At 42.2% G+C, this 26,430-nt stretch overlaps 2 protein-coding genes across 3 annotated transcripts in view; one reads left to right on the forward strand and one right to left on the reverse strand.

Annotated features, from left to right (window-relative positions):
- fmnl2a (formin-like 2a) overlaps positions 1-8,750 on the forward strand; it is a 217,613-nt gene extending 208,863 nt beyond the window's left edge. The window contains 1 exon segment of the mRNA XM_055638074.1: positions 7,019-8,750. Within this exon segment, the coding sequence (XP_055494049.1) occupies positions 7,019-7,128 (110 nt within the window). The 3' untranslated portion in view covers positions 7,129-8,750.
- Positions 8,751-9,562: 812 nt separating this feature from the next.
- prpf40a (PRP40 pre-mRNA processing factor 40 homolog A) overlaps positions 9,563-26,430 on the reverse strand; it is a 52,631-nt gene continuing 35,763 nt past the window's right edge. Inside the window, exons 21-29 of one of the 2 annotated variants that reach the window (XM_055638075.1) lie at positions 26,268-26,384; positions 25,233-25,370; positions 25,001-25,096; positions 24,503-24,589; positions 16,651-16,747; positions 16,508-16,569; positions 14,816-14,995; positions 13,625-13,669; positions 9,563-10,819 (exon numbers count right to left, since the gene is read on the reverse strand). In XM_055638075.1, coding sequence (XP_055494050.1) covers positions 10,727-10,819; positions 13,625-13,669; positions 14,816-14,995; positions 16,508-16,569; positions 16,651-16,747; positions 24,503-24,589; positions 25,001-25,096; positions 25,233-25,370; positions 26,268-26,384 — 915 coding nt within the window. In that variant the 3' untranslated portion in view covers positions 9,563-10,726. The remainder of the gene's footprint in view (positions 10,820-13,624; positions 13,670-14,815; positions 14,996-16,507; positions 16,570-16,650; positions 16,748-24,502; positions 24,590-25,000; positions 25,097-25,232; positions 25,371-26,267; positions 26,385-26,430) is intronic. The other variant, XM_055638077.1, reaches the window with a different exon arrangement.

Consider the following 26,430-nt stretch of genomic DNA (forward strand, 5'->3'; position numbering starts at 1 on the left):
AGGGTAGACAGTCAAAACCTTTTCCACAGGGTGAAATGTCAGACTAGACGGCACAGCTTTAAGGTGAGAGAGGTAAATACAATTTTTAAAGCTGATGTGCAGGGCCAGATTTTTACGTAGCGGTGGTTGCCTGGAACGTGCTGCTAGGGGTGGTGGATGTGAGTACAAAAGTGGTGTTTAAGAGGCTTAAGGTAGGCACATAATGGAGCAATATGGATCACATACAGGCAGAAGGGGTTAGTTTAATTTGTCATTATATTCAGCACAGACCTCGTGGGCCTGTTCTTGTGCTATACAGTTCTGTGTTGAGGGAAGTTGTTTTGCGTGCAAGAGTACATCCGTGGGTGGGTTGATGGGGAAGACTCCTTGCGCTCAACATCAGATGAATAGCTTTTGTCCGTGTTGCTTCCAAGTTGGTAGATGCAAGCTAAGTATAGAATCCCTGTGCCAACTCTTCAGTAGTCATTCCAACGTCAGTGATACTACCATGTTAGGAATTCAAAGGAATGAAAAATCAACTCAAACCATTATTTATTCACCTTCCTTTAGAAGTTAAGTTTGTGTATGGGGTTTTTATTTGGCCTTTTAAATGTTTGCCTGAAACCCCTTTCTCTAATTGTCGGCTATATTCAGAATTGATTTAGCAGAACATCACCCAAAGTTGAGTCGCAAATCTATGTTTAAAGTTAGGTACAATGTTTGCAAATGAAGGCTGTGTATAATAAACTTCCTCATACCCGGCCAGAAAAGTTAAGCCTAAATGAACATTGTAATTGAGATCTTCATTCTAAATTGCAGTTAAATGCAATGGCCTGCTTTAACCTTTGGCAGTGGGATAGATATGTCCATATGCCCCTAGTGATATTGAAGTAATTGGAAAGGAAAATTGAGCTCTCTAACACTGGCTGTTTGTCTCCATTGCTGAAAATGAAAATTACCTCCATCGTGCTAAAGATTCAGTGTGTTCCTTAATGCAATTAATGTCTCACACTAACACTGTGAGATTTCTGTTGTTGCAAGCTCTTTGGCTTCTCATTTTAATAAAAGCTAATGACAATGTAATGAATGCATTATGATTAACCCTTTTAAATCAGTGCTGTAATGTAATTTGGTAACATTAATATTTAGACAACTGCGATTGACATTTTTCAAAGCTTTTAACAATACATAATGTTAAATCTGAGTAACTGAGCCTTGATTGTAGTTATTGACTAACATTTACTAGTACATTAGCTCATTTGCTTCTGTTTGCTCTTTGTCTTGGTTGGCTGTTATCTTCCATGCAGTGTTGAAGACCGTGCCCTTTGCTGCCCGAACAGCCAAACGAGGCTCTCGGTTCTTCTGTGAATCGTCTTACTCTGAAGATTCTCATTATTAAATAACACATTTTAACAACTGAAGCTCTCGAAGGTTGATTTTACTTTTGAAAATAAAACTACTTAATCCTACTTTTCACTACATGAAATGTTTTTGCTGCGTTTTGGGAAACATTCCTGCTCATTTTTTCCATGGCAGTTGCATGTTTTAAAGTTACTGAGAACTTAATTGTGCATCTTGGCTGTTTGAACTGCATTGGTGTGGTATTGATATTTTGGCTGTTTGTTTATACATTTTTCCATTGCTATACTATGCTTGTGTTATTCACTCTTACTATAACTTACTCAGTTATTGAAAGGTTTGGTGCTGTGAATTGTAATGGTGTAAGTTAGCTTGCATGAAAGTAGTCCCATGTCTTTTGGTTTTGCTGTCAAACTAACACATGAATTTGAAAGTGCTTCTATTTTTCTTTCTTTCTTTGCAAGTTTGCATGCACGGCTATTATGAGTCACTTAATATTTGCACGTGCTGTGATGTTGGATTTCCCAGGATTTGCCATAACTGCGACTTTTGCATGTGTGTTCAGTGAATGAAATGAGTCATTTATTTGCTCGCATTGAAGTACTGCAGGCTAAGGATCGAATGCTTTTTTGATCACTAAACACTTTCATCTAACAGAGCATGTGCATTTCAATTCATAACCAACCCTGTCATTTATTTAAAAATTCTCATTTTGCTGGCACTCTTTGATCAATTAATGAAGCTCGTTTTAAGACATGTTACTCTTTTACAATTTTAAATGATGATGATTTGTTTAACTCTGTTGCATAGGGCTGTGTTGTCTTGTCTTCTTGAAGTCAGTCCTCAAAGCAGCTTGTGAATTTGATTCAATGATCTGAATTGTGAGCTCGGACTCTGCCTTCTTTACTGTGCTTCCGTTACGTCCGCACAACTGTCAACCCTGTTCTAACTTCTCTTTCGGTGCCTACTCTGCTAGTGTCTAACCTACACTGTAAATCTGGAACACTGAGATAAGAATTATTTATTCCCCTTTTCTCAACAAAATTTAACCATCCTTTGTGTTTTTTCTATTTAGCTCTAAAGAAGAATAATATCACTAAATTTCCAAATTGTCCCTCGAGGGTAAGGATTGTTTCTTGCACAGCGGTGGAAGACGCACAGAGCTGGCAAGCATTGCTTTTTCTTGCTACAGCTAAAAGTTGACAGACACATTTACAATGCGCATATGATAAAGCCAAAAATGCAAGCTTTATCGATTTGTATTACAGGAGAAAGCTGATATTATAATACTAATTATTTTCCGTTTTCCAGCAATTTTAATGGATTGCAGTCACTTTAGAGTCAACTCTGTAAGGATTCTCCTGCTCACCTTCTGTAATTGTCTATAATGTCCACCTACAAAAGGGTTTTTTTATTTTTGCGGATGAAGAGGGGGAGAGGATTAATTTGATGGGTCATGTTCTGAAGTTGCAGCAGATGGGCAGGAGAAACATTGTAGGCCATGACTCCCAACACATTTTGATCACCTGAAGGATGTTTTGGACACACAACACTTAAAAAAAATTGCTTGATTTATGACTAGAATAATGCAAGAAATCAAAGCGTAAGTACGTGCTCATCAAACATGCTCAACAATTCACAAGCTGGTTTTCATGTTTCCATGTGATTATCCCCTTTTCCCCCCCTAGAACTCTGCCTGAAATAATCCCTGAACCACAGTATTCAAGAGTACATTCACAACTATTTGAATGAAGGGTTTTCTCATGATGTCCACCTCTTATTAAGAGGTTCTTCATTTAAGACTCTGACTCCAAATTCTGGTCTCCCAAGCCAGAGCAAGTACTCTCCTTGTCCAATCTTCCACAAAATTGTATTATTTGTGACGGTAATCTATATTCTGTCAACTACCAGAGCATGTTTTCAGGCCTATTGATAATGAACCATTGATGGCCCCCATTTAATTCTGCAGGAAACTTGAATCCATAACTTAGTTTGAGATACAATGTGGAAACAGGCCCTTCGGCCACCCGAGTCCGCCCCAACCAGTGATCCCTGCACACCAACAATTTCCTACACACTAGGGACAATTTACAATAATACCAAGGCAATTAACCTACAAACCTGTAAGGCTTTGGAGTGTGGGAGGAAACCGGATATCCCAGAGAAAACCCTCGCAGGTCACGAGGTGAACGTACAAACTCCATACAGACGGCACCCATAGTTAGGGTCGAACCAGGGTCCCTGGTGCTGGAAGGCAGCAACGCGTCTGCTCCATTTATCCAGCTTTTTTAACCAGTGTTCTGACGGCCCACTTATTCCTCATTGTTTAATCAAATCTCTCTCGATACTAATGTCAATACTTTCAAGAGAGAGCTAGATAGGGCTCTTAAAGATAGTCGGGATATGGGGAGAAGGCAGGAACGGGGTACTGATTATGAATGATCAGCCTTGATCACGTTGAATGGCGGTGCTGGCTCGAAGGGCTGAATGGTCTACTCCTGCACCTATTGTATCACCACCAACCTTGTAAATCTCACAAACCAACTTAGAGGTCATAGAAACATAGAAAATAGGTGCTAGAGTAGACCATTTGGCCCTTCGAGCCTGCACCACCATTCAATATGATCATGGCTGATCATCCAAGGTCATTTTCATAGCCCTTCAAACATTGTCATTGGTTCTCCTTTATCTACCTAGCCGATTACATTGTCAAACAGCTGCATTAGATTTGTCAAGCATAGTTATTCTTTCAGAAAATCCCTGGCAGATCATGTTACACCTGTTCTGGGTGCTGGTACCAGGATCGTTCGATCTTGGACTGTGTTCACTGATATTCAATGCGTGAATCACCTTCAACCTCTAGTCTTTAGAAATTTCAAAAACGGCCTTTCTCATAAGCTACTGCTTCTTGGGTAAAACTACTCGAATACCTTCTTCCATTGCTGGCGAATTTCAGCAAAGACCATTGATTAACTTTAGAAGAATAGTAGGAGCAAGGATAGCTTGGGGAGATTACCACCCAACTGCATGAATATTGAATTTTCAAATTTTAGGTTCCTCCCCACGCCCCCTCCCTTGTGGCCCTAGACTAGCATATATTTATCCCCTCCCTTTCCACCTACACCCCTTCCTCTAGCTTCACACTTGTAACTCTTCAATCCTTTAGTCTCGTGGCTTCTATTCACCTCTGACCTTTGCCTATCAATAAAACTCTAATTTTACCCGCCAGACTGTCTTCCCCCCCCCCCTCCCATAACCAGCCTGAAGGATCCTGATCCAGAACGTCACCCATCCATGTTCTCCAGAGATGCTGCATGACCCGACGAGTTACTTCAGCACTTTGTGTCTTTTGATTAACTTTACTATTCTTGACGCTGCTATGCATGTGTGTATTATCATTAATTAGAGGATCTTGGAAATGGGGTAGGGCCTGAAACAATATACATTTAAGCTAATCTGAGCAAGACTGGTCATGTAGCCCGTCCCACTTAGGAAAGCTGAACGGAAACCTCTGGAGACTTTGCGCCCCACCCAAGGTTTCCGCGCGGTTCCCGGAGGTTTTTGTCAGTCTCCGTACCTGCTTCCACTACCTGCAACCTCCGGGAATCGCACGGAAACCTTGGATGGGCGCAAAGTCTCCAGAGGTTTCCATTCAGGTTTCCTAAGTGGGACAGGGCATTAAATGTACATTGGAACCCTGGGTGGAAATGGACAAAGTACCCTACTTCCTGGCAATGAAGACGATATTTTAAACCCTAAAATAAGGCCTGTAAATTTACCTTCGTCTTGGAGGCCGAAGGTTAGCTTGTTAGCCAAGAAAGATAGACTTGGGCCAAATCGCTTTTAAAACATGTGGGGGACACAATGAGGCCTAACACAGGGGTCAGCAACCTACGGCCCGGATCCAGCCCGTTACCCGAACTCATCCGGCTCACAGGCGCTTTTTTTCAATTAGTTTTCAAGACCTGCCGCTACATCCAGTCCCGTGGCACGCAGGCGACCTGGGGACTGCAGCCGTACCTGGGGCAGTGAGAATATTGTCATGCTGCCTTAAGTCTTGAAGGGATCAGTACATTCTTGTGTGTCAACTCTGAAGAACTCCCCTTGCATGGCTCCATTTGTGCCCATCCAACACAATTGCCTCATTGCCAACAATGGCTCCTTTTGTCATTTTCACATCACCTTCTCACACTTCACTTCATAATTTCTCCTTGGCCATTATTTGTTAACACATTAGAGAATTGGAAAGAAAAACACTCACTACATGCATTTACCCAATTTTCAAATGTATGTTGGTAATTTACAGCTCATCATGTCCACAATTTAATTGACTATAATTAATTGACCATAAACTATAAGATTGGTCAGAATTCCAATGTAATATCAAATTGCATCAAAGGTTCTTATGGCTTATGTTCTGTGAGGGAGTGAAACCATAAATCTCTGAACTTTGGGTTAAACAGTGTTTAATGGATAGTTCCACTTCATCCATCAGGTGCTATAAAAATGTGTTATCAAGGAGCAAAATCAACAAAAATACGTCATGGAGTGTTATTGGACAAATCTGATGCCAGCCACATGAGGGGCAATTACGCTGGATTTTGCAGTGGGTAGTCACTAGATTTAGTTTACAGAGATTTTGCAAGTTGGAACATTGCTGCTCCCATTAGAAAATGATTCATTTATTCCTATTCGGTTAGTGTATTTAATTTCCTTTTCACTAGCTTCCCAGATGGGGGGAAAAAAAAATCAGGATATTGGGCAAACACAGGCAGGTGGGAGGGACCACAGTTGATGGGGCATCTTGGTCATGGGCTGAAGGGTCTGTTCCTAGGCTGCATGACTTGAAATTTAAAAATATTAGTGGCTGAACAGCAGAGTACAGAAGAAGTTTTTCACTGTGACAATAAACGAACTAAACATTTGAAGGAGAGATGCAATACAGGCGACCCCTACATTTGGTTTGAAGGGAGAGGGGGTGGGTGTGAGTTACATTCCTAAATACAGTTCACATTACGATGTTCTGTAATGCATCGCTGTGGGATCAACACCTGCCACAAGAAATGTGTGGCAAAAATAAAGCATTTTGCCTTTTATTTCCTCACACAAATTCCAAGAGCAAATTTAATTCCATATACCTCAAATTTGAGTGTTTTGTGGATACTGTAAAACTGAATTTCAGTGCCTCAAACGGTTCTAATGTAGGGATCGCCTGTACCATGAAGGGAATTGTTGAGTGTAACGGCGACTGTAATGGAAATCAGGTATCATATATTACTATATATTAAACAATGCTAAAATAAAAAATAAAAAATAAAACAAAATTTAATGTAACAAATTGTTGAGTGGCGACTGTAATGGAAATCAGGTATCATATATTACTATATATTAAACAATTCTTTTGTTTAATGTTCTTTTTTTTATTGAAATCATCCAGTTTAATCTTAAAAGAACTTTGAAGAAAAAATTGGAAAAATTGCCTTGCCAATCACAATAATGGAGGATAATAAATTCTAAATTAATTAGTATTTTTGATATAGTTATGTCCCTAAATATTTTGAGATTGATCAATAAACAAGCTGCTTTGCTAGATCGTCTTCTCATTCAAAATGAAACAAACAGCTTTTAAACATTTATTGGTCCTGATACATGTCTTGATTTGAGCTTTATTTCTGCACAGATCTTAGGAACCAACCGTACAGGCGTGCAGATGCGGTGAGAAGGAGTGTGAGAAGACGTTTCGACGAACAGAGTTTACGCTCAGCGAGCAGTGCTGAACTGGTGTTGTGATGGCGAAGGAAAGTGTTGAGAGTATGAGTGTGTCTGAATGTTACGATGTCTGCGTGGCGTTTGTTAGCTACCACATATCCGCTAGAGGGGCATGCTGTGGGAAACTGGAAAGTTAGGACAAGAGGAAGATTCGCAGGCAAACGGTGGGCTATCCAGTCCAAATTAACAAGTGCCTCAATATATAATTTCCTCTCAAGCTTTACAGCACAGTGTCGCTACAGTTGTTGATATAACAACTGATAGGTTTTACAAATATTTCATTAATTTTAATAAGGTTGCAAACTAAATATGTGAATTCTAAACAGTTTTAATTTTGACATGAAATGTAATATGTTTGAAACCAGGAAAAAAAATAGCAATGCTTGTTTGGTGGAGATGAAGAATAATGCATGTGGAATAGGTTGCCATAAACTACCATAGCAATGAAAGTTAGACATCATTTGAAAACTGCACGCTGTACTTGTGTTGCACAAGATATGTTGTTTTTATCAGCTCTGTCTAAGGCACTGAAACAGCCGTGGAATTTGGCGATTTAAACAGAGAAGCAACTCTGGATCAAAACTGGCTGCGATCGACAAATGCAATACTTGTTTCCCAGCAGGGTCAAAAGAAATGGAGCTGTCAGTTCCTTTGGTGCGGTGCCATGACAAAGAAAAAATGTTATTTACATACAGAGTATGGATGGTTGGGAAAAACCTGTAGATACGACTGAGATATTAACCCCCTAACTAAACAGTATTAAGCATGAGGACCAAAAGTAGAAATTTGTTACTGGACAAAAAGGTGTAAAATTGTATATTAACAATTTCCAACAACTGAAATGAATTCATGTACTTCAGAAAATGTGCCATTTGGCTTTATTTTAATCTCCTTGGTTGCGCATTGCCCTTGCCATGTTGATTGTAAAGTTTATTGTATAGTATTTAACCACTGAACTTCCTGTATGCATTTGGCTCATGTGACCCACTTGTGACTGGCATTATTTTTTGTTTTGAACAGTGTAGTTATATTTAGATAATGCTATTCTAAATGTACAGATATTTTGCTAAGAAATCAGTGCATTTTTATGGTTTTTTACAGTTCTTTGATTCACTATAGCCTCTGGGTAATATTGTACATATTGTTTAAAAAAGATTGCGACAGCTGTCCTATACAATTTGAATGTTATTTTAACTTATAGTTCTGTTTTTATATTTAACTGAAATGACAGTGACCACGTTTTGGCTAATCATTACCGGATTAACTTCTGCTTAAAATTTCACTGCAAACTTAGTTTTAAAATCACCTGCTTTATATCAATTCTACATGGTGTGTATATGCTGCATAGAACATGCCAAGATTGAGTCTTTTGTCTACCTGTGAGTAAACAAGTACAGATTTTACTATAGATTAACTGACCATAAATTCTAAGCTAGTGCTCAGCATCTAAATTTTAATCCGCAGATTTGATTAGAAAAATTAATCTTCTGGATCAATGACTGGAATGTTGGCATGTTCTGCTCACGTCTTTAAGTTTCCTGCTTGTTGGCAAAATAGAATTGTTTTATATATTAAAAAAAATAGAAACAAGTTTTGTTAATGGCATTTGGTCAAATAAACTTCTTTTCACTACTACACAAAAATGGTCAATCGTCCAGCACATTTCCAGGCAAAGCCTAAGTAACATGCAAGACGTGGGATAATCCTATTAAATTAGGAGAGATGCAGGTTGGCTTGTACCTGTGGAAACAAGGAACAGCAGATGCAGGTTTACAAAAAAAGACAGCGGGTCAGGCAGCATCCCTGGAGAACATGGATAGGTAACGTTTCAGGTTGGGAACCTTCGTCAGGCTGATTGCAAAGGTAAGGGGAGGAGAGAAGAAAGTTGGAAGAGGGGGGGGGGGGGGGGGGGGTGTACAAAGCATGGCAGGTAATAGGTGAACACCGGCTTGTATCAATCATCATCACTGAGAATGGATTGGTAATCAACAATCACTGTGGACCGAGTTGTTTCCATGTTGTATCTCTCTAATCTATCGGGTATGTTCATTGGCTGCTTCAGTAGTCAGCTTTAACCAAATTCTGTTTTAATTAATTACCAAAAGTTAGAACAGTGCAAGACAGTAAAAATGATCCCCATTCATCAATCTCATGTAAAATATGGTTGCCAAAGTTACAGTAATTTTTGATGGTTCATTTCTGAAAAACTAAAATAGTTCCACTGAGGATATAGCTCTATTTCTTATCCCTTACACACCTTTTCTTATGGTACAAGACTGCTAGTGTAAGTGAAGTGCCATGACAGTGTATCTACACTTAAACATTTTAGATATGGGACAGGGTGGTAGATTTGCAACTGTGAGCACACCAGCACGTGTTCTTATCTACCTTGTGTTGTGTGTCTGGTTTCAAAGCACAATATATTTGTTATGCAAACAATAATTCAGAATAGATATTTTTCAGCAGAAAACAAATTTTAATGTCTCTGTGATAAACATACAAAAATAGTCTGCTCCCTTTCTGAGCAACACTTAAGTATTTCAGACACAAGTATATACAGAGATGGAAAATAAACCCTCTGCTGCATTTCATGCCTTGGAAAATTAAATTTTAGAACAACTTCAATAAAATTTGCCTGACTGTTTCGGGAAATGAACTCTGCTACACGTACAAACGTTTTTCCTGCATCATGCTTTAAAAATGTCCTTGAAATACAAAATTAACTACACTAAAAGAGGAATTGAAGCTGCCAAGAATTCCAGAATAAATCCAGTTTTGGATTACTTATAGCAAAATGAAAATCTTGCTACGGTTTAATGGCACATCTATCTAATGTTCTTTACAGTTTAATATATTCAGTTATGTATCTTGGCCAGACATTTTAAAGGGCATCTCAAACATCCCAGGTCTCAACACAGCTAGCTTTGTTGCAAAAAAACTACTTGTGTCAGAAATAGCAGGTAGCTCACATGTCGAACATTGGGAAAGTCATGCTGTCTTCCAAGCCACGACCAGTTCAACTATGTCCTTATTGATTACCTAAGATTCTTGTTACTATCATAATGTACGACGGCAAAAGAAAATTTAAACAAAACCACAAAATTCCATTTTTATTGGCCACTTCCCTGTGTTTAAAAGTGAAGCAAGCAGAACAATTTCAGGGCAAACTCTGGGCATCGTCTTATCTTCAACTTTCCAAAAGCAGACATGAACTGCTCACGGTTCCTGGCATCTGAAGCTTAGGCTGTTGGATAGAGAAACACGCCAGAAGTGACTCAGCTTCTACGCGTTAATTAAGATACAAGTGCTCCTTCAAGAAACCATGGGTTAGCTTTAAAGACCCATGATGAGTATTGAGTACTGTAGCATGATATTTACCCAAACGTAAGCTGGCAGATCTTGGAATCAGAAGGATTTATCTACATAATAAAGAAACACTGTTGCTCACATATTTAAAGAGAGTTTGAGGGATCTATATTGGTTTCACAAATCATCATATCCCCTGTAAAAATTACAACAAGTGTCAAAGCTTTGGGAATTACATTTAATCCTCTTGAGTGTTAAGAGACTGCCCTCACCCAACCTTTGACTTGAATGATTCAAACATGGACGTGTTCAATTATTGGTCGTCGTCGAGTTGTTGCAGGAGAGTCCGTCTTCGTTTCTCCAGCTCCCCTTCACTTAGCTCACTGTCAGAGGTTTCCCAGTTTGCCTACAGACATATAACACAGTAAGTCACGTCTCATCAGCAGTCAAAATATTTATGCAGAGCATTATGTGTAAGAAGGAACTGCAGATGCTGGTTTACACTGAAGATAGACACCAAATTCTGGAGTAACTCAGCGGGACAGGCAGCATCTCTGGAAAGAAGATGTGTCTACACTACAAACCAACTGACTCACATGGCTATCTGGACTACACGTCTTCCCACCCTGCCCCCTGTAAAGACTACATCCCCTACTCCCAATTCCTCCGCCTACGCCGCATCTGCTCCCAGGATGAGACGTTCCACACCAGGGCATCGGAAATGTCCTCGTTCTTCAGGGAACGGGGATTCCCCTCCGCCACCATAGATGAGGCTCGCACCAGGGTCTCATCCATACCCCGCAACACTGCTCTCTCTCCCCATCCCCGCACTCGCAACAAGGGCAGAGTCCACCTAGTCCTCACCTTTCACCCCACCAGCCGGCAAATACAACAAATAATCCTCCGCCATTTCCACCACCTCCAACGTGACCCCACAACTCGCCACATCTTCCCATCTCCCGCTATGTCTGCCTTCCGCAACTCCCTTGTCAATTCTTCCCTTCCCTCCCGTACCACCCCCTCCCCGGGCACTTTCCGTTGTAACCGCAAGAAATGCAACACCTGTCCCTTCACCTCCCCCCTCAACTCCATTCAAGGACCCAAGCAGTCGTTCCAGGTGCGACAAAGGTTCACCTGCATCTCCTCCAACCTCATCTACTGCATCCGCTGCTCTAGATATCAGCTGATTTACATCGGGGAGACTAAGCTGAGGTTGAGCGATCGTTTCGCCGAACACCTCCGCTCAGTCCGCAATAACCTACCTGAACTCCCGGTGGCTCAGCACTTCAACTCCCCCTCCCATTCCCAATCTGACCTCCATTGCCAGAGTGAGCAACACCGGAAATTGGAGGAACAGCACCTCATATTCCGACTGGGTTGCTTACGTCCTGATGGCATGAACGTTGAATTCTCCCAGTTTTGCTAGCCCTTGCTGTCTCCTCCCCTTCCTTAACCCTCGAGCTGTCTCCTCCTAGCCCCCCTGCCCTCGGGCTCCTCCTCCTCCCTTTTTCCTTCCTTCTCCCCCCCTCCCCACCCCCATCAGTCTGACGAAGGGTTTTGTCCCGAAACATCGCCTATTTCCTTCGCTCCATAGATGCTGCTGCACCAGCTGAGTTTCTCCAGCATTTTTGTGTATCTCTGGAAAGAAGGAATGGGTGATGTTTTGGGTCGAGACCCTGTTTGTCTGAAGAAGGGTCTTGATCCGAAACGTCACCCATTCTTTCTATCCAGAAATGCTGCATGTCCCGCTGAGTTACTCCAGCATTTTGTCTCTATCTTAAGAACATTATATTTGCAGGCAATTTAAAAAATGCTCTCAAAAGTCGTCTCCCATTAAGTGAGTAATTTTTAAGGTATATATCAATTTTAACTTGCAGCAAATTAAATCTGAGTAAACTTATTGGTTTTCCGACCGCAAATTGCTGCCATAGTCTCCCAAACCTTTAATTTACCGTGTCCATATATTAAGCCTACCCTGGCCGCAGATATTCTGAAGATCTGCAGAATGGTATCGATGGTGACAGTCCCGGATACCACAGCGAAGCCATCTGTTCCCAGAACAGCTTTGACAGATTTGATAGCAGGCAAAGATATGGATGGGGCTTTGCCAGTTTATTTGAAAGATACAATGCTGAAACAGGCCCTTCAGCCCACGCCGACCAGCGATCACCCGGTACACTGGCAGTATCCCAAGGACAATTTTACCAAAGCCAATTAGCCCCAAAACATGCCCAATTTTGGAATGTGGGAGGAAACCAGAGCACCCGGAGAAAACCCACACGGTCATAGGGCGAACGTACAAACTGTACAGAGTGCACCCATTGTCAGGAACAAACCCAGGTCTCTGGCGCTGTAAGGCAGCAATTATACTGCTGAGCCACCCCTTTGTGTCGAGGCGAATAATTAAAACTTGAATGGTCAAAAAACAAACTTTAATGTCTCCATGAACATAAATGGGATTTTGGATCCTGTGGCAGGCCTGGCAAGTTGGAGAATTATGGCAACATCAGAGATCTCCATAGAGCTGGGGTTCACAGCAGGTGAGTGAAAGGATAGGTACACTCACATTATGGCTGATCAGTTCTGAACCATCACCTTTTACTGGGCATGTTTAACCTGCTCAGCCTAACTTGGAAGTTAAATCAAACCGCTGGCCAGTTAGGAAGATCCAGTCAAACACCAGCCGTTTGCTGCCATTTTATTTAGACACATTTAATTTTGAATCCATTGTTTTAAAGCAACGTGCCAAGTACTGCAGTATGTATACAGGGAATTGAACACTTTTTACTGAACTAAATTTAATGATTAAAATGTTCAAATAAATTTTAAGTTATTCTTTGGTAAATTCAGAAGTTAAAAGATGGACATGGTATGGAATAAATCTACCAATACTATGTCATCTTCCTGAAGTGAGGACTGGTTCCAACCCTAAACGTCACCTATTTATTTTCTCCAAAGATGCTGCCTGACCCACTGAGTTACTCCAGCATTTTGTGTCTATCCTCGATGGAAACAGGTCCTTCGGTCCATCAAATCCATGTCAACCATCGACCACCCATCTCTATAATGCTAAAACTCTTGTTTGTGGCCGTGTGTGGGGCTGTGTGTGTGTGCGCGCATGTGCATGGCTGCTTGAGAGAATCTGGCTAATTTTCCTATTTTCGTCCAAACACTAGGCCACAGCCATCCCATTTTTATACATTCTACTCACATTTTTCCCATCGAGGCGACAAACATCTTCCCTTTGCATTCCCACCTATATTTCCAAAATTTTTAATTACTTAAAGTTTTAAAAACTGCCCGAAAACTCACCCATTTCGGAAAATAAAACCCCGAGTTACGTCACAATGGATGGGACACTCCGGGAGGGGCACTCCAGCGCACTCGCGTGGTGGCCTCTGTCGATGCCCGACGGAGAGGGTGGTGCTAGAGCTGAGTGAGAACTGAGCCCGGGGCTTGGGATGGGGGCGAGCCTGTGGCCGAAAAAGAAGCCACCACTGGAACCAAGGACGAGCCTGGGTGGGTCAGGGGTCAGGGGTCAGGGATGAGCCCACTGGAGCCCAGGTGGCGGCAAGCTGACGGCTGGAGTCTACAGCCAGGGCTGAGCCGAGTTCCAGGCCTTGGCGCTGCTCTACGACCTGGGTAGGTCCTGGGGCAGGGAATGGGAGTGAGGGGGAGGTGGAGGAGGGAGATGCCCCCTCCCTATCTACCCTCGCTACAACCCTCTACCCCCCCTCCCTCCCTCTCTACTCCCCTCCCTTTCTGCCCCCCCCCTACCTCTCTGCCCCCCCCCCCCCCCCCCCCCCCCCCTACCTCTCTGCCCCCCCCCCCCCCCCACCTCCTCCCTCTGCAGTTGGGAGCTATGCGTGAGTGGTGCAACATTGCTTTGGGGGAACGGCTTGCGTTGAGGGAACAGGTGAGTGGTGGAATCTTGCGTTGGGGGAACAGACCCACTTGGTCTAGTTTACACTAATTCTACATTCGAATTACATGAGATGAAAATTCAATGCAGCATACAAAGTAATAAAAGCTTTACAATATATATAATATGTATACATACAACTAATATCAACAAATATCAGTTAGTGGGAACATTTGCCAAAAACACAAGGAAAAATATGAATTATTTCTGCACGTTTGACCAGAATCTGGAAACACTTTAGATTACATTACTGCGATGAAGAATAACGTGGAAATAAACTAGATTACAATGTTCTGCAAAGTGAATAAAAGGCAATAGCCCATGAGAAAATAAAAGTCAATGGAAAAAATTGCATTTGACACTAATTCTAGGAAAGATTATTTTGTCATAAATCATTTTGACAAACAACATGAAGTTCCATGGCTGTGTGTTAAAGATAAAATAAATCATTTCATTCAAATAATTTGAAAGATTACATACCGTATCTTTGTTAGTAGGTTTTCTGGGTGATTTATGTTTTGATTGCGATCGATGTCTGTTTCGTTCTTTCTCATCATCCCTATTCCTTTCTTTGTCTCTTCTATCCCGATCTCTTTCCCTTTCCCGGTCACGATCCCGATCGCGCTCTCGTTCTCGCTCCCCTTCAGATTCAGGAGTCACCTATATAATTAGAAGTAAAACTGGTACTGTGGCTTTGTGGTAAGGGGCAAAGGATGATGGTGGAGTATTGCTCTTATTTTTGGAAGGCCATGACCAGTGGCAAACCTTGAAACAGGGAAGGCTGAGGGAGACTTGTTAGAAGTACACAATATTACGAGAGACATATTACGAGAGTTGATAATTAGAAACCTCTCCCCATGGCAGAAATGCTTAATACTTGAGGGCATAGATTTAAGGTGACAAGTGGCATAAGGAGAATCTGAGGAATTTATTTTTCACCAAGAGGGTGCTTGCAATCAGAAACATTGCCCAAGAAAATCTACATTTGACATGTGGGATGGTTTTAAAGGTATAGTAGACATAAAATGCTGGAGTAACTCAGCGGGTCAGGCAGCATCTCCGGAGAAAAGGAATAGGTGACATTTAGGGTTGGAACCAGTCTTCAGACTGGTTTTAAAGGCCTTTAAAGGTCTGTTGGTTAGAATTCAAGACCAGCATGTTCCTATGAGGATGGTAAGATTTGGGAATATTGGATGACAGGAGATATTGTAAGTGTAGTCAAAAGATGTAAGGTGCAGAAAGATGAAAGTAGACAAGGCCTTTGAGAAATACAAAGGAAGCAAAACTTTAGGAGGGCTCAAAGGCCCTGAAATGCCCTTGGCAAGTAAGATTGAGGAGAAATCCCAAAGCATTTATATGCTTTTAAGAGCACTAATGTAACTTGGGAAAGGATAGATCAACTAAAGGGAGCAATTTATGCACGGAGCCAGAGAAAGTGGAAGAGGTCCTTAATAGGTACTTATGAGATTAGGGTCGGCTAGGTTGATATTAAAGAGAGAGGGAAATTTCTCTTGATTTTCAAAGTTTGATCTGAGTTTTCTGAAAAAATGACGAAGTTAAATGATGAGGATAGGGGTGTGGATGTTGTTTACTTGTACTTTAGTACAGTTGTGACAAGATCTCTCATGGTAGTCTGGTTTGGAAGATAAATGGAATACACAATGGGTTGTCAAATTTGATAGAAAAATTGGCTTGATCATGGAAGACAGACACTTTTCTGGCTGGACGCCTGGTAACTAATGATGTTCTGCAAGGACCAATATTGAGATTGCTATTGCTTGCAATATGCATTAATGATTTTTAAAGTTTCCAGAAGCCATGAAAATGGGAGGAGGCCATTTCAGCCCATAATATCTATACTGATCAAGAGTAATCCCATTCACCATCAATTCTCCCTATAACCTAGTCTCTCCAGATTTCCATCAGCTTCCCTCTGTTATGGTTTCATAGTCAGTCAGAAGTTCCAGTGATGTCGTGAATTTGAGTAGGAATAGAATGATAAGGTTTGGGAGGAATGAGACTGGATAATTCTGAAGGACAGTGATCAAAGATATTGCAGATTCAGGATCAGCAATACATTGATATACTTTAGGTACAGAAAATGCTAATCAGTGCCTTGATACTAAATTACTCTGCAGATCTTCCAAAGAATATAAAGGAACTGTGACTCACAGACTTGCGCCTTCTCTTCTTGCCCTTTTTCTTGTGCTTTTTAGACTTTTTATAACTCCGCTCTAAAGACAAAAAAAATCAATATCCTAATTGAACTGAATGTTTAAGTTTAAACACAAAAGAATCAACCAGATCAGGTTTACCTGATTCTTCACTAGACGATCGGTCAGAAGGAGACTTTGAATGTGACCGCTTTTTTTTCTTTGAATGGTGATAATCTTCATCTTCTGATTCAGAGCCCTAAAGAATTAAATACCCATGCTTAGCATTGGAACAGCAGGAATATGGAGTTAGAAGACTAGATTCTTTGCCACCGATACAAAGTTGGGTTACTTGACCCAGCTCAGGGGATTTGTAAGGCAGCACTATATTTTTAGGAGGGGGTACTGCTTTAATTATCATGTGAAAATGAAAAAGCACAAGTTGCAATTCTTCTGGTCGGGAGTTGAAGCAAACCTTGAAACACAAACCCGGATCAATTAGGAACAAAATGATTTGAATCAAAATTTTGTCTACAAAATCATGAGATGAATCTTTCGGGTAGACACACAGAGTATCTTGCCAGAGTAGGAAAATCAAGAACCAGAGGTTTAAGATGAGGGGGGGAAAGATTTAATAAGAACCTATGGGGTACGTTTTTCACACAAAGGGTGGTGGGTGTATGGAACGAGCTGCTGGAGGAGGTAATTGAAACAGGTATTATCGCAACGTTTAAGAAACAATTCAACAGGTACATGGATAGGGCAGGTTTAGAGAGATACGAGCTAAACACAGACAGTGGGACTAGTGCAGATGGAACATGTTGGTGGGTGTGGGCAGGGTGGGCCGAAGGGCATATTTTCATGCTCTGAAGGAGGGTCTCGAACCAAAACATCACCCATTCCTTCTCTCCAGAGATGCTGCCTGTCCCGCTGAGTTACTCCAGATTTTTGTGTCTATCTACTTTATTTATAATATTAATGCAGGTCAGTGACTTCATTTAAATGATTGGTATTGCACTAGAAATTCCAGCAATGGTTGGAATAAAGCTAAAATGCCAAATATGATCAGAAATTACCTCCGGACTCCATGTAAAATCCAGTTGCGAAGCCACGGGTCAGATACCCATATAATGAAACTATCTGCTAAAGATAATACCAAGTGCATAATAAAGCCAAGTGTTTAAGTTGAAAGTGATACTGCAAGCCTTTGAAATGTTTCAGGAACGCATCAATCTTCTTCAGGGATGCTGTCTGACCCACTGAGTTACTGCAGCACTTTGAATCTTTTAATAGCCCTTGAGTAGGATGAAATCCAATGGACTGCCACAAATTCATGGGTACATATATGAATAGGCATACGGCTGATTCTATTTTATCGGCTTCTGAAATAATGGTGATAATCTGTCATCTGTTTCATTCCAGCTTATAAATCAGCTCGAGTGAAATAAAATGTAACCAAGCTTCAGGTCTACATGGTACGGCTGTGGAAAGCACACATCTTTACCTGATGTTCTGTCCACCCAAATTCTGCTAACTAAGTTTGCCACAGTTGCCATAGAATAAATGTACCAGAAGATGCAGGTACTATTGATGGTGCCAGTATAACATCAAATTTGCTTCTGGTGCTTTCATTTAATCTCGCCCAAATAAGATTAGCACATCTGAAGTTTCAAGTAGAAAATTACTTCCGTTTTCCAAATGTGCAATAAATTGTGCTTTAAAGATGTTAATCACCTGGCAATTCTTGCAGACAAGTACTTCCAGATTGCCTATTAAAATAATGAATTATTTACGTACAAATTATTGATTGGTTGAAAGATACAATATGGCCCACTGAGTCCGCAATTTACATAGGGTCAATTAACCTACAAACCCGCACGTCTTTGGGACGTGGAAGGAAACTGGAGGACCTGAGGAAACCTATAAAGTCACAGAATGTGCAACCTCTATACAGACAACAGGCAAAGTCAAGATTGAACCCTGGTCTCTTGTCCTGAGAGGCATCAGCTCTACCAGCTGCGCCACTGTCCCACCCTACAGTGCCGATATGGGGAGAAGGCAGGAACGGGGTACTGAATGGGGATGATCAGCCACGATCACATTGAATGACGGCGCTGACTCGAAGTCCGAATGGCCTACTCCTGCATCTATTGTCTATTCTTTTCTTCTATAAATAAATTTAACTGGGGTATCCAAGTTAGTTTGGAAGACTATTCTGATTGTTTTAGTTTCATCTGAAAGTCATAACTAGCCAAGCTTTCAAATTAAAGGAGGCAAAGCACTCTGCTTGACTCTGATTTGACTATTTACAACTCAAGCAATGACTGCCTCGCCAACAGTCTGTCTGTCCTTTCCTTCTTTGTGACTGTTTTGTAAGTGTTAACAGTATGTCTTTTAGTGTTCTTTAGCTTGTTGGGGGGGGGGGGGGGGGGGGGGGGGGGGTTGGGCTGGGTTAGTTGGGGGAAACTTTTTCTAATCTCTTACCTCGACAAAGAAACATTTTTTCCGTGTCATATCTCCATCCGCACTGCGGCCTTTGCTGGAGATCGACCGGGAGCTCCATCGCGGGAGCCTGCGGACTTACCATCACGGAGTTCGCGATCCCTGTCGGGTGTCGTCTTTGGGGCTCCAACCGTGGGAGCCTGCAGGACTTTAACATCACGGAGCCCGCGGTTTCTGATCAGAGACCGAATTCGGGGACTCCAAGCCTCAGGAGTTTCGACCGCCCTGACACGGGATTTTCGATCGCCCGACGCTTGAACTATGACCGCCGGCTGTGGGAGCTTCGATCGCCCCGACTGCGGAAAGTTCGCCTGCCCCGACTGCGGCAGAACAAAGAGGAAGGAGATTGAACCTTATTGCCTTCCATCACTGTGAGGAACGTGGGGAATCCACTGTGGTGGATGTTTATGTTAACTTTTATGTAGTTATGTGCCTTGTTCCTTTAAAAAAAAAAAATTGTTATTATGGCTGTGTGGTAATTTGAATTTCATTGTACCTTAATTGGTACATGTGCCAATAAACTGATCTTGAAACGATTATTAAAACAAATGGAGTCAAGAGTAAATACGGATCTGCCTTGGGTGGGTGTAGAGAGATTACTAGAATAGCAGCAGAGTGCATTTTCCAAGATGCAAGTTAGCAAAGATGCAGAAAAAAAGAAAAATATATTGGGACCGCTCAGACAACTGCTGTTTGGATTAACAACGTGCTTCCATAATTAAACAAAGTGCTAGATCAGTGCTAACTCAGCAGGACAGGCAATATCTATGGAGAAAAAGGATGGGTGACATTTCGGGTTGGGACCCTTTTTCAGTTACCTTCCAATTACTGCTTAGCCAGCTGTACATCCAACATTTTCTGTTTACAGTTCTAATTATAGACAATAATGTATAGAACATAGAACGGTATCGCGCAGCAACGAGCCCTTTGGTCCACAATATTTGTGCTGAACATGATGCCTAGCTGAACTGATCTCATCTGCATGCATGTGATCTACATCCCTCCATTCCCTGCAAATCCACGTGCCTATCTAAAAACGTCTTAAACGACACTATCGTATCTGCCTCCACCACCACTCCTGGCAATGCATTCCAGGCCCTCACCTGAAGAAGGGTTTCGGCCCGAAATGTTGCCTATTTCCTTCGCTCCATAGATGCTGCTGCATCCACTGAGTTTCTCCAGCTTTTTTGTGTAACCAGGCCCTCACCACCGTCTGTGAAAAACCTGCCCAGCACATTTCCATTATCTTTTCCCCTTCTCACCTTAGAGCTGTGCCCTCTAGTGTTTCATTTGAACTGTGGCTTTTTGAAATCTCTATTCCCCAAGTTTCTCAACCCCGTCTTCATCACCTCCTGAACTCATCTTACAGTCACATTCGAGGTGCTGCTACTATACAGGTAAATGTATAGTAGCAGCACAATTTTTAATTGTTACCCTGCCCTACATTATAACCATTATATAGTTATAATGTAGGGCAGGGTAACAATTAAAAATGCAGCTACTATAACAATCTTGAAAAGACATACGGAAAGGTACAGGATTGCGAAAGGTTTCGGGAGATATTGGCCAATGATGAGGCAATTTGGTCGGCATGGGAGAGGTGGGCCAAAGGGTTTGATCCCATGTGGCATGACTGACTCTATGCTCAGCCAGGTGTGACTAACACCAATAAAGGAAGCCAAGTATAGTAAATTTGAATTCCCAGCAGAGTGCTTTCATGGAAATATTCTTCCTTACATCAAATTTACAGTACATTTGAGACTCTTATGCAGCTTGTTTTTCCATTTACTAACTTCGAGACAACGTATTTCTTTGTGGAACAACACAGGTGGTAGGTCACATGTCGCTTTGCATCTGCTCCAAAACCAAACAAGATCACAGATGATCGTGGCTTGGCATCCTTTGAAACCTGGACTCCCTAAAGACTAAAAATCTGTGTCTTGCCCTTGAAAATAGTTAATGATTGAGCCTCCAGAGCTTTCTGGGTGGAGAATTCCAAAGATGAACAAATACGTTGGTGATGACATTTCTTTTCATCTCTATCTTCAATAAACAACTCTCATTCAGGAACCCATCCAAGTGTTCTAGTTTGAGCATCTCTCCCAGTGCTACAGTGGTAGAGTTGCTGCCTAACAGCGCCAGAAACCCAGGTTTGATCTTGACTGCGGATGCCGTCTGTACGGAGTTTGTACATTTTCCCTGTGACCACATGGGTGTTCTCCGGGTGCTCCGGTGTCCTCCCACACTATAAAGACGTACAGGTTTCTCAGTTAATTGACTTTGGTAAAATTGTAAATTGTCCCTAGGGTGTAGGATAATGCTAGTGTACGGGGTGATCACTCTTTGGTGCCGCCCACATCATATCATCATCATATACTTATTAAAAGTGTCTCTGCGTGTGTCTGTGTGTGTGCGCGTGTCTGTGTGTGCGTGCGTGTGTGCACGTGTGTGTCTGTATGTGTGGACTACAGGCCCTTAACTTGTATCAGAGGGATGGCAAGAGCAAAGTATGGAGGAGAGACAGAACTACCCAAGATCCAAAGCATACCACCTCATCTGTGAAACACGGTGGTGGGGGTGTTATGGCCTTGGCATGTATGGCTGCTGAAGGTACTGGCTCACTTATCTTCATTGATGATACAACTGCTGATGGTAGTAGCATAATGAATTCTGAAGTGTATAGACACATCCTATCTGCTCAAGTTCAAACAAATGCCTCACACCACATTGGCCGGCGGTTCATTCTACAGCAAGACAATTATCCCAAACATACTGCTAAAGCAACAAAGGAGTTTTTCAGCTAGAAAATGGTCAATACTTGAGTGGCCAAGTCAATCACCCGATCTGAACCCAATTGAGCCTGCCTTTTATACACTGAAGAGAAAATTGAAGGGGACTAGCCCCGAAAACAAGCATAATCTAAAGATGGCTGCAATACAGGCCTGGCAGAGCATCACCAGAGAAGACACCCAGCAACTGGCGATGTACATGAACCACAGACAGACTTCAAGCAGTCATTGCATGCAAAGGATATGCAACAAAATACTAAACATGACTACTTTCATTTACATGACATTGCTGTGTCTCAAACATTATGGTGCCTTGAGATGGGGGGGGGGGGGGGGGGGGGGGGATGGGACTATGTACAGGTGCACAACCTTTTATCCGACAGCCTTGGGACCAGACACTTTTCGTAATTTGGAATTTGTCGGTCTTCGGAATGGAAATTTTTTAGCGTAGATTTTAATGGCTGGCTCAGTGGTAGAGTGCCCGGCTCATATCCGCAAGGTCGCGAGTTTGCGCCTTGATCCCGGCAGTTCCTCGGTCGCGAGTTTGAGTCTTCAGTGTAGTTTTTTTCTTGCAGAATAAATGTCTGTATGAAATGCAGTGTGTTGAATGAATTCCTGAATTTGTAAATGTGACCGCAGCATTGAATCACCTCCCGCACTCATGTCACCCTAGCGGGGCTACATGCCCTAAGGCGGCCTAAGGCGACATTTTCACACTCTTATATCCGTGTGCAGCAGAGGCGACGTGCGTTTGGCGCCAAACGTGAGCTTTGGTGTGCAGACGACATCCTGGAAAAAATGTCCGGTTTCTTCCAGGTAGGCGATATACCCTCCCGGGCAATATACCCTCCACTTCTCTTTTATGAAGGTGATTTAGTTCCCCTTTCTTCCAGGACCGACCCGAGGTTCCGCTGTCACCTCTGCGGGCCACCCTCGGTGAACGCTCACTCAACTTTGTCTTGGGATTCCTACTCTCCCACGCAATATACCCTCACCTTCTCTTTTATGAATGGGGATTTAGTTCCCCTTTCGTCGAGGACCGACCGGAGGTTCCGCTGTCACCTCTGCGGGCCGCCCTCGGTGAACGTCCTGTCTCCCTGTCCCTGGGATAGCAGGGGGCGATCAAACAGCACAATACCCCCCTCCCCCCCACCCCCAACTCCAGAGGAATCCGCTCCCCGATGGGCCGCTACGGCGACAAGTGGCAGGTCGCCCACAGCCCGAGAACAAGACGCACCTTGCGCACCAGCAGCAGCTGCCCCTCTGGAGTTGGAGCGGGGCTGGACTGGAGTTGCTGATCTGGGATCTCCGTGCTTGCAGTGGGCCTGGGGGTCAGTGTCCCGATGAGGGGGCACAGCTCGGGCTGTGGGCGAACTGCCACTTGTCGCCGTAGCAGCCCATCAGGGAGCGGCTTCTGGTCGTCCCGATGTCTCCCGCTAGTTTGCAGTTTTCCTCTGGAGTTGGAACGGGGCTGGGCTGCTGCTGGCTGTGGGTCTCTGGGATCTCCGTGCTTGCAGTGGGCCTGGGGGTCGGTGTCCCGTTGGTCCTGACGTCTCCGGTGACTGGCATTGCCGACGTGAAGACAGTGCAAAACCCCCGCGCCGGTGCAATGGGCGGGGAGCTGGAGAGGGGAGGGAAGGGGTCACACACATGGCCGGGAAGCAGAGGGGTGTAGGTGGGGTGAAACTGAAGGGAGCGACAATCTACTGCTGCCTGCCCGCTGAGTTAAAACGTTCCCACCATGGGAACTTTTTAACTCAGAGGGCAGACAGCAGCATATTGTCAATTATTAACCCTCCCGCGCAATATACCCTCACCTTCTCTTTTATGAATGGGGATTTAGTTCCCCTTTCTTCGAGGACCGACCGGAGGTTCCTCTGTCACCTCTGCGGGCCGCCCTCCGTGAACGTTTTCAAGGACCTTTTTTCAAGGACTGAAAAAATGTCGCTATTCGGAGGTTTTCGTTATTTGGATCTTCGGATAAAAGGTTGTGCACCTGTATAAACACTGCTGTAATTTCTACATGATGAAACCAAAATGTATAAAAATGGAATTTATTAAAATCTGACAATGTGCACTTCAACCACATGTGATTTTTTTCTATTACACATCTCAAATTGTGGAATACAGAGGCAAATAAAGAAATTATGGGTCTTTGTCCCAAATGTTATGGAGGGCACTGTACAAACTTGTACGTCTCGTTGGAGTGTATAAGCTGGAGAAAACCCATGCGGTCACAGGGATAACGTATAAACTGCACAGACAGCACACGTAGTCAGGATTAAACCTGGGTCTCTGGCGCTGTAAGGCAGCAACTCCATCGCTACGCACAGTGTCACCCTGACTGCAGAATTATTTTCTGCAGTTGAATACCAATAATTTACGTTCAAAGGTTACTAGCTCCAAATATATTTTAAATGAAGTGGTAGGCATTCCAATGATACTTCCACAATTACTGTCACTTGAAAGTAGACAAAAATGCTGGAGAAACTCAGCGGGTGAGGCAGCATCTATGGAGCGAAGGAAATAGGCAACGTTTTGGGTCGAGACCCTTCTTCAGACTGTCACTTGAAAGGTAGCTTATGAGGCTTGTCGAATTGACAAAAAATAATGTTAATTTACAGACCAGAATATAACAAATCATTAAATTCTGCATATAACGAGGGTGTTAAATGGTTCAGTATACAACACATTGATTAATAAATTAAATTACAAGCACTTACGGAACGAGAGCGAGAATGCTTCCTGTGATGTTTTTTAGATTTCTTGGAATGTTTTTTGCTCTTTGAATGATGATGCTGGCATTCGTGCTAATGTGTGAAAAAGAGCTTAGATAAAATACAAACTTGCAGAACAATAAACTATTTTTGACACCCGTAGCCCAGAACACTGCTTTTCTCTCAACAGACACTATGTAAATCTAACATTTAGTTTCAACAAAGAGTGCAGTGAAAGGAAAGGGCAGAAAAAATGAAGAAAGACAACGATTAATTTAGGGATGAAAGAAACTGCAAAACTGTAGTAATTTGGATCTAAAATTATTAAATTATGAGTTTCAAGTGGATTAACTAAAATTAAAATTGTGGTTTCAAATTTCAAGCCAATTATTATTTAGATATCCTTGTATGGTCAGTTAAAAAAAATTAAACATTTATTAACAATGGGCAGATTACAGAAAAATGAACAAAATGCAAAAGCACTGCAGTGTGTTCCATGATTACCTCAAGAACCTGTAGAAATTCCTTGAAAAGTCGTTTTCTTTCAGATTCTACCGTAATGTCTTCAAAAGAAGACTCATTTACAAATCTCTCTCGGACCTGGAATAAATAATAGGATGATAAACTTTATTGCGCTCAACACATTTATTGCACATCAAAAAAAGCATAAGATTTCAAAATAATTGTAAATTTGAAATCTGTTGTGCGCTTTACAATGGCATTGGCATATACACACCTCATCCCAATTTGATTCTGGTTCAAGAGGAGGTGTTGCTTGTTTTAACATACTCTTGAAAGCAGTTTCTTTACGCTTTAATTTCCTGGCTTCTTCTTTCTCTCTTTCACGTTCTCTAGCTTCCGCTTTTTCTAATAACTAATAGAAATCAAAGTGATTATCTCATTCTGGACAGACCATTTAAATGAAAGAAAATTAACAATCTTTGGGCGATGGTGTAAGCAACGGAAAAAAAATTATACCAACTACAATTGGAAATATCTTCATAAATAAAGTGAAATACTTTCTGATAATGGTGCATAATAATAATTTCACAAAAACATTTGTTACTGCCTAAATCACATTTTTACTATTTAGTCTTTAGTGACTTTAGAGATACTGCGCGGAAGCAAGCCGTTTGGCTCACCAAGTCTGCGCCAACCAGCGATCACCCCATACAATAACCAATACACATTGGACATTTTATTTCTCAACTTACCAAAACCAATTAACCTATCCAATTAACCAATCTTTGGAGTGTGGGAGAAAACTGGAGCACCCAGAGAAAACCCACATGGTCACGGGGGAGAACGTACAAACTCTGTACAGACAGCACCCATAGTCAGGATCAAACCCGGGTCTCTGGCGCTGCAAGGCAGCAACTCTACTGCTGCGCCATCGTGCCCATTAAATTTGACTTTTGCTTTTATTATCAACATTTTGAAGGAGGTTTCTGTCCAATCCTCAGGATTTGACAAAACTCTGATAAAAGAACATGCAGTGTGGAAGTACTTGTGCAGGAGCAGCATGGATTTCGTAAGTAAGTGACACGTTAGCAGCATAAAGTAATGAGCATATGACCATGGAGAGAAGCAGAGCAAAGTTTGGGACCAATTAAGTTTTGGACCTTCTATATCAAAGGGATAATAAATAAAAACAAAGGTGGAGTGTAGGGCATTGGAAATCTCCATTTAGTACATATCAGTACTGTGGGAACATCAGCTTTAGTAATCCAGTACATTACATTGAAAAGACAATCTTTAAATAGCTACTTACACTGTTAAAGGTGAGTTTAATATTACCAGCATCAAGTGTGGCAGCTCGTTTGTCTGAACTAATGACTGTACCAAATTCTTCAAAAGTTGTATTTACTTCTACAACAAATCCTTTATCCTGCACAGGGAAAATAATAGGGAACATTTTAGGACCACCTCACATT

This window comes from Leucoraja erinacea, chromosome 7 (genome assembly GCF_028641065.1).
Source record: "Leucoraja erinacea ecotype New England chromosome 7, Leri_hhj_1, whole genome shotgun sequence".
Classification (NCBI taxonomy): Eukaryota; Metazoa; Chordata; class Chondrichthyes; order Rajiformes; family Rajidae; genus Leucoraja; species Leucoraja erinaceus.